At 45.9% G+C, this 10,737-nt stretch overlaps 2 protein-coding genes across 2 annotated transcripts in view; one reads left to right on the top strand and one right to left on the bottom strand.

Moving 5' to 3' along the window:
• HEATR4 (HEAT repeat containing 4) overlaps positions 1-10,737 on the top strand; it is a 37,818-nt gene that overhangs the window by 20,182 nt on the left and 6,899 nt on the right. Inside the window, exons 10-15 of the mRNA XM_003787044.2 lie at positions 497-677; positions 1,249-1,318; positions 2,524-2,713; positions 4,135-4,213; positions 5,423-5,582; positions 7,587-7,645. Of these exons, the coding sequence (XP_003787092.2) occupies positions 497-677; positions 1,249-1,318; positions 2,524-2,713; positions 4,135-4,213; positions 5,423-5,582; positions 7,587-7,645 (739 nt within the window). The remainder of the gene's footprint in view (positions 1-496; positions 678-1,248; positions 1,319-2,523; positions 2,714-4,134; positions 4,214-5,422; positions 5,583-7,586; positions 7,646-10,737) is intronic.
• On the bottom strand, positions 7,304-9,834 carry RIOX1 (ribosomal oxygenase 1). Its single transcript, XM_012803438.1, has one exon. The coding sequence runs from the start codon at positions 9,812-9,814 to the stop codon at positions 7,763-7,765; it is 2,052 nt and encodes a 683-aa protein (XP_012658892.1). The 5' UTR covers positions 9,815-9,834; the 3' UTR covers positions 7,304-7,762.

Below are 10,737 nucleotides of genomic sequence, written 5' to 3'. Positions count from 1 at the left end.
GCACGTACTTATTGTCCCAGCTACCAGAGAAGCTGAGGTAGGAGGAATGGTTATAGTGAGTTATGACCACACCACTGCACTCCAGCCTGGGCAAGGCCCTGTCTCTAAAAAACAAAATAATAAGAATACCAAATCATACTAAAAACTAGAACAAATGGCATATACCAGAAATGCTATAGTGGAGAAATGGAACATTCAATGTAGGCTAGAGAAATAATGCCAAGGAAGATTCATAGAGGATGGATAAGACATTCAGTCATTCAATGAAGCTGAACGCTTAACATATGCTAAGTAATAGAGCTTCAAATAAGACAGTCAAGGTCTATACCCAGTAAAACTGAACTACCTGGCACAAGGCTGAACAGAAAAGGGTGGGGCTGGATACTGGAGAAACTACAGAGCTTGGATTTTATCCTGAGGGCATTAGTAGGGAGGGGGCAAACATAGGCCACTGAAAGTTTAAGGAAGGAAAATAAAGGCAACTTGTGCTTTACAGGGTCAAGCTGGCTCGAGGAAATTCCCAGGAGCGTGTAGAAGCCCTCTCCCTGATAAGTGAGCTCAAGCTTATGACCACCAAGCTCCTTCCAAGCTTCCTGCACTGTTTCTCTGATGACTTCCTAGCAGTTCGGCGGGCAGCCTGTGTGGCAGCTGGTACCCTGCAGATCCACGACAAGATGGTGAGTCAGGGAAACATGTTCTTATCTTACCTTATTGACCTAAAGACAGCATTACCTTCCCTTGTGCATAGCACACTCACCATTCTGTGGGGACACAAATGAGAGATCAGGACCAGGAAGGTGAGGAGTGGGTATATAGGGCATGTGTTTATTAGGACCGTTTAGCTCTCAGCCACCCAGTCTTCACTCTAGACTCCAGAGCACCCCCCTGAATCCAGTTCTCACCTCACTTAACTAACTTCTCATTACCTGGGTACTGATGGGCTTTAGTAGCAACTCCAGCAATCAGAATTATAATTTCTAGTTATTAGAGGGAAATCTAACTGAGGTGCTCAAAAGCAGCTTTATGACTACAGGCCTGTGGATTGAGAAAAATTAATCTATAGATACCAGATAATTCAGCTAACACACTATGTGTACAAGTTGGTACTTCTGACTCCAACTCACTTGTCACTAGAATTGATAGGTCATTTTTCAGTTACAGCACCTTTTAGAGATAAGTGGAATCCCTGTTTCTGGTTTATTCTTCTTTTGGTTCTGCTCACTTAACACTGTCTTTTATCCATCTCAGGTGTTCGAATGCCTCCTTAATCTGATACAGAAAGATCCTTCCTGGAAAATCAAGGCCTTTGCTATTCGAGGTATTATAGAAGTTGTGACCCCAACTTTTCAAATACATTCCCCTATGCTAATAAAAATGATCCTCCAAAACTTTCTAGTAACAGGGTGAGATGTAGGAGAATGGATAATCTTAGCTTCTCAGAAGTGCCTTAGGAGAAGGGAAAGATTATTATAATTTTTCTTTTTATTATAATTTTTATAATTAGAATAAGTATCCTTAGTCTAGGAGGTCTATGTCAAACTTGTTAAGGTAAAGAGGTTGTCAAGACAGTTCTTGCCAACAGAATTAAGGATAAGTTCCAAGTAGATTTTTCAATCTACTATGTATATATCTGTTGGATACATCTTTTTTTCCATAGTTTTTTTTTTTTTTTTAAGAGACAGAGTCTCACTTTATCACCATCAGTAGAGTGCCATGAGATCACAGCTCACAGAAACCTCCAACTCCTGGGCTTAGACGATTCTCTTGCCTCAGCCTACTGAGTAGGTGGAACTATAGGTGCCCGCCACAATGCCCTGCTATTTTTTTGTTGCAGTTTGGTCAGAGCTGGGTTTGAACCCGCCACCCTCTGTATATGGGGCCAGTGCCCTACCCATTGAGCCACAAGCGCCACCCAGTGTTTTTTGGGTTTTTTTTTTTTTTTTTTTTGCAGTTTTTGGCTGGGGCCAGGTTTGAACCAGCCACCTTGGGTATATGGGGCCAGTGCCCTACTCCTTTGAGCCATAGGCACTGCTCCCTAGAGTTTTTGGATTTTTTTTTAACTTACTTCACTCTGTACAAGTCAAGACTGCTATTGAACTAAAATCTTGCTGCTACTTTTCCTAGTTTATTTTTAGGATTTTGGTCATTGCTTCTCTGACAATCTTTGGCAGGTCCCTAGTAGAATCAGCCCTAGGTAAACCTATGAAGTAATTGTGCCTCTTTTCCCCATCACCCTGCCTCAACTAGGCTGGTCTCCCAAGTTATCTGTCCCATATCTCACCCCTAAATGGGCAAATTAGTCCCTGTTGACATCCTAACAGACAAGGATGAGATGGAATTCCCCTTCTCAGAATTCTTGGGCAGGAATGTACCATCTAACCTATCCCTAAAATTCCAAGGGTGATTAATTGCCATCCAAAAGGGAAGATATTGTTTGCAATACTCAACTTATTTCTGGATATTAAGATATAGCTAACTCAGACTTCAGGAACAGTGGAATATGCTGCCCCCTAATCTCTATAGCTTTGGGACAGATTGGAGAAGTCAGTCCCCAACTGATAGAGCACCTGCTCTGGGCAATCCACTACGAAGCATCACCAGGTGTACGACTAGAAGCTTGCCGTAGCATCCAAGCCCTCAAACTTCAAGGGGACCGGGTCAGAGACACCTTTCTAGATGTACTGCTCCTGGAGGACCATGAGGCTGTTCTAACGTATGTTCTAAACCTGTTTCCTGCCATGACCTCTTACACCTCCCATCCTTGCTAACGGAGTATGTCCCTGCTTTTCCAGGCTGCCTAATGGCCAGTGAAAGCACAGGCCAACCTGTGCCATTCACATACCTACCCAAGAAAGTAACAGAAACTGGCTTAAATTGGATTGAAAAACAAACTCATATAGGTCATGTACCTTATCCCTCCACCTCCTCCCACACTGATTTTTGTTTTTTGATTTATTTACATATTCAAATGAAATTGATCGAGTGCCCACTATGACAACAGCCTTTAGAGTCAAAAAGATCATGGTCTAAATTTCAGCTCTGACGTGCAGTAGCTATATGAGCCTGGGCAAGATACTGAAATACTCTGAAACCATTTTTCTATGTATCAAATGCAGTTGATAGTCTACATTATAAGGCTGTAGAGCCAACTGTCACAAAGCTGGTCAGTAAATGGTACCTATTGCTACCTTTGAATATATCATCTCCAAAACTGCACATCATCCATATAAGCTAAGCATCATACCAAAAAAACTAAGGTGAAATTTTCACTAATAGGTGTAAAAAAATGTCCAACCAGTATCACAAGAGAACAATGTTGTTAGGCATTTCTATACCATCTAATACTCACAAGCATGAGACATCATTACTTTAGTAATGCTTTTTGATGATTTGCTGCCTAGTACAGTTTTTTCTTCATACCATTTTTGCAGATAAGACTCAGTAAAACCACATTTAGGATTCTTGCCCGATTCCAAGTTCTATATTTTCCACCCCATGCTATTTTATTATTATTATTATTTATGTTTTTTAGAGACAAGGTCTCACTCTGTCACCCAGGCTGGAGTGCAGTGACAATTCAGCCTCAAACTCCTGGGCTCAAGGGATCCTCCTGCCGTACCTTCTGAAACAGTTATTATAGGCATCTGTCACCATGCCTGGCTAATTTTTTAAAATTTCTTTTGGAGATGAGGTGTTGGTCTCTATGTTGCCCTAGCTGGAGGGCAACAAGCAATCTTCCCACCTCAGCCCCTAAAGCTGCTAGGATTGCAAACTGGATTGTAAGCCACCACATCTAGCCTCCCATACTTTTTTTTTGAGACAGTGTCTCACTATGTCATCCTTGGTAGAGTGCCACAGCATCATAGCTCACAGCAACTTCAAATTCTTGGGCGTAAGTGATTCTCTTGCCTCAGCCGCTCAAGTAGCTGGGACTACAGGTGCCAGCCACAATGCCCGGATATTTTTTTGCTGCAGTTGTCATTCTTTGGCAGGCCCAGACCGGCTCGAACCCACCAGCCCCATTGTATGTAGCCAGTGCCCTAACCACTGACCTACAGGCACTGAACCCCCGCCCCTGCATAATTCTTTAAAGGACAGAGAAGCACAATCCAAGAAATTCCTCTTATCTTTCAGGGAAATTTACCAGGCAATGAAGATACTCAACTTAGAATGTGAAGCAAACCAAGAAATGCTTCAGAAGATCAACATAAAGGTAAATAAGTGCAAGGTCTATTTTCAAGGGAATATTTGGGGCTCTCAAGAGTTCCTGAGACCCTTTCCCCAACACAGAAATATTTTTTACAAACCCAAACATGTATCATTTGAACGTCTGTGCAAAAATAGGTTATAAAATCCTATTAGTTTATATAAAAACAAAACAAAATCCTACTAGTCCTATCAAGTAGCCCTCAAAATCAGGAAAATCAAGCTTTATTATTGTGGTGTTTGTTTTGGGACTTTTGTTTGTTTGTTTGTTTGTTTTTTGAGGCTACAGTGCCCAGGTGCCACCTAGCTCACAGCAAACTCAAACTCCTGGGTTCACACAATCCTCCTGCCTGAGTCTCCTGAGTAACTGGGACTAGGGGCACCTGCCATGATGCCTCGCTTATTTTTCCTATTTTTAGTAGAGATGGAGGGGGGGCGGGTCTCACTCTTGCTCAGGCTGGTCTTGAACTCCTGAGCTTAAGGGATCCTCCTGCCTTGGCCTTCCATAGTGCTAGGATTACAGGCATGAGCTGCCACACCCTGCCAGATTTTCATAATTTTCCTTAATTTCTAATCTGGGTTCCTCAGGAGCTGAAAGGGTTATTGTAATTTGTCAAGGCTATTAGATGGAAGAATACATGGGAAAGAACTTTAAAAAGGTAATCCACAAAACCAACTTCGTGAAGTTTCTTTTTATTTATTTATTTTTGAGACAGAGTCTCTCTGTTACCCAGACTAAACTGCTGTGGTGTCAGCCTAGCTCACAGCAACCTCAAATTCCTGGGCTCAAGTGATCCTCCTGCCTCAGCCTCCTGAGTAGCTGAGACTATTGGCACCTACCACAACACCCAGCTAATTTTTCTAATTTTAGTAGAAATGGGGTCTTACTCTTGCTCAGGCTGGTGTCAAACTCCTTAACTCAAGTGATCCACTTGCCTTGGCCTGCCAGAGTGCTAGGATTACAGGTGGGGGCCACCGCATCTGGCAGAAACAAGCATTTCTGCGTAGGTTCCTTTCATCATACCAAAAAAACTAAGGTGGAATGTACACTAACGGGCGTAAAAGAATCTCCAACCAATATCACAAGAGAACAACATTCTTAGGCATTTCTGTACCACCTAATACTCATAAGCATGAGACAGTTACCGTATGTAGTAATGCTTTTTGATGATTTGCTGCCTAGTAGTTTTTTTTAACATAATTTGCTCTAATCTAGATTAATACGCTAAATCAAAAGGACTTGCTGACACAGAAAATATTCAAATTTGAGAAGGTCATCAGAAAAGTGAAGGAGGAAGCAAAGCGTATTTACTCACAACCCAAAGAAGGTCAAAAACCACTGACGCTACATGCTCTTCTCAAAGCTACTTTTCAGGGTATGTTTCCTAGGGGTCAGTCCTATTCCTTTAGTAAGCCTTTTCCAGAATTTGGATGTTTTGTGACTTAGTAGTGAACTCTATGGGATGAAAAGCATCAGGAAAGCCTACTTTCCTTTCCTTCTTGGCCATCATCCACTGAGTTACTATTTTCCCATCTGCCAGGTTTTTCATTTTCTAGTTTATGTCTTAAAAAAAGAATGAGGTAGCTGTATTTGAACTGATTTAAAAGTTAGGTCATAAAAGGACATATTAGAAAAACAAAAGTCTTTATAAAACAAGATCTGTGTGGGCAGCACCTGTGGCTCAGTGAGTAGGGCACCACCCCCATATACTGAGGGTGGCAGGTTCAAACCTGGCCCTGGACAAACTGCAACAAAAAATAGCCAGGTGTTGTGGCAGGCACCTGTAGTCCCAGCTACTCAGGAGGCTGAGACAAGAGAATCACCTAAGCCCAAGAGCTGGAAGTTGCTGTGAGCTGTGACGTGATGGCACTCTACCTAGGGCAACTTATCTCTTAAAAAGAAAAAAAAACAAAAACTGAGAGCTGTGTATGTTTGATTAAGCACATACACACATACGAAGTCTTTTTTTCTTTTTTTTTTGAGACAGAGCCTCAAGCTGTCCCCCTGGGTACAGTGCCGTGGCATCACAGCTCACAGCAACCTCCAACTCCTCGGCTCAAGCGAGTCTCCTGCCTCCACCTCCCAAGTAACTGGGATTACAGGTGCCCGCCACAACGCCCGGCTATTTTTTGGTTGCAGCCGGCTATTTTTTGGTTGCAGCCGTCATTGTTGTTTGGCGGGCCCGGGCTAGATTCGAACCTACCAGCTCAGGTGTACATGGCTGGCGCCTTAGCTGCTTGAGCCACAGACGCCGAGCCACATACAAAGTCTTTAATCATGGTTGCCTTGTCTGGAAAGTGGGGTTGGAGAGAAAGTATCATTTTACATAGATGCACATCTATGCTTTTGTAACTTTTTAAAAAAGACTTTATAAAGTTCTCAACCTTAAACAACTGAACCTATCAGTTATGGTGATAAAATCTTAAGAGTGCCAGACACGACTTAAATGATGAGGGTACAGAAATCAAGCTGTATCAAATTATACTTACAAAATCTGTGTGCCCAAGCGTAGCAGCAGCTTCAGGTCACTCAGTCAGCTGCCTACCAGCTACCACCCCAAACCCAGGTCTTCTGGTTCCAAGTCCAGTGCTCTTTCTGGTACACCAGGCACTTTTCCACCAACCATGAGACCAGATTTGAGAAAGTTTCTTCCAACTGCCAGAAAAAAATGAGAGTGGAAAGTAACTTGAACAAGAGCTTTCCCTCATGGCTAACTTGCTAAAAGTTGGTTTACTAAGACCTATGATACCATACCTAAGCGACATGATTCCCCTCTAGAAGCAGTGCCAGCCACTGATGCAAACAAGCAAAAACATAATATGCTTTTAAAGTTGACCTTGTAATGGAAAATGACTTTTCTACTAGGATTGGACTATTTAGAATTCAAGTAGCATATTTTAAAATCATAAAAATCACCCCCAAAGTTAAAGAACTGGCCCAAGCAGATGAGTTCTCTTCTTTAAAAGTTTAATATTCTCCATTTACATCCTACAACCACCCCAAGTTGCTTTTCATCTCAGGCATTATAGGTTTTCCCTGTCTTCCACCCCCTCCCATATTTCTTCAAACCATCCCACATAATAATCTAGTCTCAGAAAAGGGAAACATTCTTTGTCTTTGATACTTTAATTTTCTAATGTTGATACAAACTTAATAACAAACAGTATACTGACCCCAAACCTCCCCCCAAACTGGTGAAAGAGAATTCAAATGCAAGATGCAAATTTCAAATAAAAACTTCTGGTGTCTCAAGCAGAATGACATGGCCAGTGCTACACAGTACAGTGAAGCCTGAGTGTGCTGAAGCTGGTTCTCTGAAATGATCAGAGATCAAGGTTACTTTTTCACTTCCAACATCTGCTTTTACATTTGTACCTAGATGAGGTGGTTCTTCCTAGAAGACCGTCTGAGGTTTGTGACATTGAAGCAGTCATAAAGGTAAATGTGAGCACACTGATGATTATCAAGGTAAGAACATGAATTAAAAAAAAAAAAGTGGCAGTGGTAGGGGAGAATCCCTCCTGCCTTGTTTCCAACAATTAACAAGAAACCTGTTTAAGTTAGAGGCATCTTGGTTAGCAGCAACCCCTTATCATACAACATGGTTGCCAAGGAAAGCTGGTCCTCCACACTGTCACAGGGCAGGTCCCCTACTCTCACAAACTCTGGGTAGGAGCGAAGCAAGAGTTCCATAGCATCTGCTTGCTGGGGGTATATTTCCAAGCACTTGGGCTCTTCCAGATGATAAACACGGGAGTTTTCCACTGTGTAATAGAGAAACAAATGGCCTCCCTCACCCACCAGACGAGCTATCCCATCCTGAAGCATGTGGACTTCTGTTTCTGTTGTCAACTGGGCCCCCACATTTACAGGTTGTCCAGCCTCCCAGCGAATTGGGAGCCCATGAACACTTAGTGCCCTCTCCCTATCAGTCAAAACAGGGGGTAGAGAATCATGGATGAAGTCTTTGGCTCTCTGGTCAGCCACAGCATCAACAGGAGCAAAGTGTCCCAGCCTGGCAACCAAGACCCGGACCTTCTCCATGAAAGCAGTTCTTCGTGGATCCTTAGAATCAGAATGCTGGGCCCCCATGTAATCCATAAAGTCTCGGGGAAGACCCCTCCGAAACTCCACATTTTCTTCCATTGCAGCCTGCACAGCCAGAGGCAGTACCGCCTCTAGAAAGTCTCCCCAGGTATTGCGCTGGTACGTGGACAAGGTCAGATGCAGGGAGTGGACTCCATCCTGGCATTCAGCTTGGTGAATGAAGCCCCGAGGAAAATAAAGCAAATCTCCAGGTTCCAGGACAGTCTGCAGCACCGGCTCACCGAGGTCATCCTGACTGAAGTTGGGGCTAGATGTCAGGGCCAGTTCCTCGGCTGGGACCCGGGGTCGGTAGACACGCCAGAGTTTCCTGCCTTCCAGCTGCAGCACGAAAGCTTCGATGTCGTCGTAGTGAGGAGCAAAGCCCTGCGAATCGGGGGGCGTGAGGTAAACGTTGGAGCCTGCCATGCTTCCAAACTGCTCTTGGAGTACGGCCAAAAACTGCCACACAGTGGTCGAGAAAGCCTGCGGACACAGGAGGCGCAGGGAGCAGCCGGCCTGGTACAGGGACCATGCGGCGGCCGGCAAGGCGCGGCCGGGCGGGTTCAGGGTCTCGCGCCTCCCATTGATGTAGCGCGCGGCGTCCAAGTGCTGCCCGAACTGCACCTCCTCGTTGCGCAGTATTGAGTCCAGATCGGCGGTAGAGAAAAGGCCCTGGTAGTAAGTGCGGTCCTGCCGCCGCACCAGCACCGCCTCCCGCTCCCACAAGCGCCGGTAGAAATGATCTGGCGGCATTGGTGCGATGAGCCACTCAAAGAGGTGTGCTGCTCGCCGCCGGCTGCTGGGGATGCGGTTCAGCTCAGTCAAGACGCGCTGCAGGGGGGAGTCCCAGGACAGCTCTCCACCGGTGCTATCCACCTCCGGTCCCGACAGGGTCACAGGGGCCCCGGAATGTGGAGCGGCCCCCAAGTGCTTGGCTGTGCACAGCAGGGCAGAGTTCTCCACCACGCGGGCCGGCGCAGCCACCGAAGCTGGGACGAGGCGCGCTGGCTGGGTCTGCGCTTCAACAAGGCGCGCCGGCGGGGTCTGCAGGGAGTGTGCGGCGGGCGAGGCTTCCAGCAGCTCTGCAGGCCCCAGATGGCCGTAGGGCTCTCGCCGGGCTGCGTCCGGGATGGCTGCCGCTGCTGTCCCGCTAGGCAGTGCGTCCCCCAGATCGTTGGCCGTGGACTCCACTCTGGAGTCCTCCGAGTCCTCGCTTGGCAGCGTCTGGACCCTCAGCGCTGCCATGCGGGACGCTGCACTTCTTCTCAACTGCCTGCGTATCTTCCTGGGTCTCAAGGGCAGGGCCAGGATCGACCCGCCATGTGGCTGGGGCTGGCGCCGACGCCTCGGCCGCCCACGCCTCAACACCCCCACACCAGCTCGCAGCCCGTCCATGGCCAAACTGTGCCCTCCCACAGCCAGGCCGGAGACAAATAACGTAGCCACACAGACAGCGGCTGCGGTGCACTCTGGGAAGGGGGCGTGGTCTCCAGCTAGCTCTGGGTTAGCCACGCCCACCATTCATCCTCCAGGCTTCTCCCGCTCTCGGTGTTAGCAAATGTTGTCTTCATTAAATGCATGGGTTCGTTTAATCCCTGCTAAACTAAAAGGGTTCCGCCTTTAGAGGGCAATTTAAAAATCAGGCACTCCAGGAGAAAGACAGTTGGCTACTTAACTCGTTTTTCTCCCAGTCTCTCTGAACATTTCAGTGTTCCTCCAACGTCCTCATTTCTGAACAAGAGTCCTCAGCAACTTCCCATGGGAAAGTACACAATTCTTGTTTTTCTTTTCCTTCCTTCCTTCCTTCCTTCCTTCCTTCCTTCCTTCCTTCCTTCCTTTTTTTGAGACAGAGTCTCACTTTGTCGCCCTCGGTAGAGTGCTGTGACGTCATAGCTCACAGCTACCTCAAACTCTTGGGCTTAAGCGAGCCTCTAGCCTCTCAAGTAGCTGGGACTACAAGCTCCGCCACAATGTCCTCCTGTTTTTAGAGATGTGGTCTCGTTCTGGCTCAGATTGGTCTTGAACTGGTGAGCTCAGGCAATCAACCCAACTCGGTCTCCCTGAGTGCTAGGATTACAGGTCCAAGAAATATGCAGAAAATTTGAGATTCAGAATGCCTGGGGCAAAGTCTATGATTCTGTAGAACATCCCACCAGGTTCTCTGCAATGCAGATGCTTCATTGATTGAAGCCCTAAGACTTCTCCACCTTCTTCTGTTACATATCCTGGCAGTCTTTGTCCCAGCTCTGAAAAAGAAGTTATTGACTTATTTACTTGCATTCTGGATATCTGCCCTTCCGAACCCACTAAGCTTTTGTTTCATTAGCTAAGATTTCTCTCCTCTTCCTCTTATGAATCTTAAATCTAGGTTTCTGGGAGGCTGAGGCAAGAGAATCGCCTAAGCCCAGGAATTGGAGGTTGCTGTGAGCTGTGTGATGCCATGG

This window comes from Otolemur garnettii, unplaced genomic scaffold, assembly GCF_000181295.1.
Source record: "Otolemur garnettii isolate 467f Iridium unplaced genomic scaffold, OtoGar3 scaffold00020, whole genome shotgun sequence".
In the NCBI taxonomy this organism is placed as follows: domain Eukaryota; kingdom Metazoa; phylum Chordata; class Mammalia; order Primates; family Galagidae; genus Otolemur; species Otolemur garnettii.
Note: the sequence above shows the minus strand (reverse complement) of the source record. Positions and strands in the feature narration are given on the sequence as shown.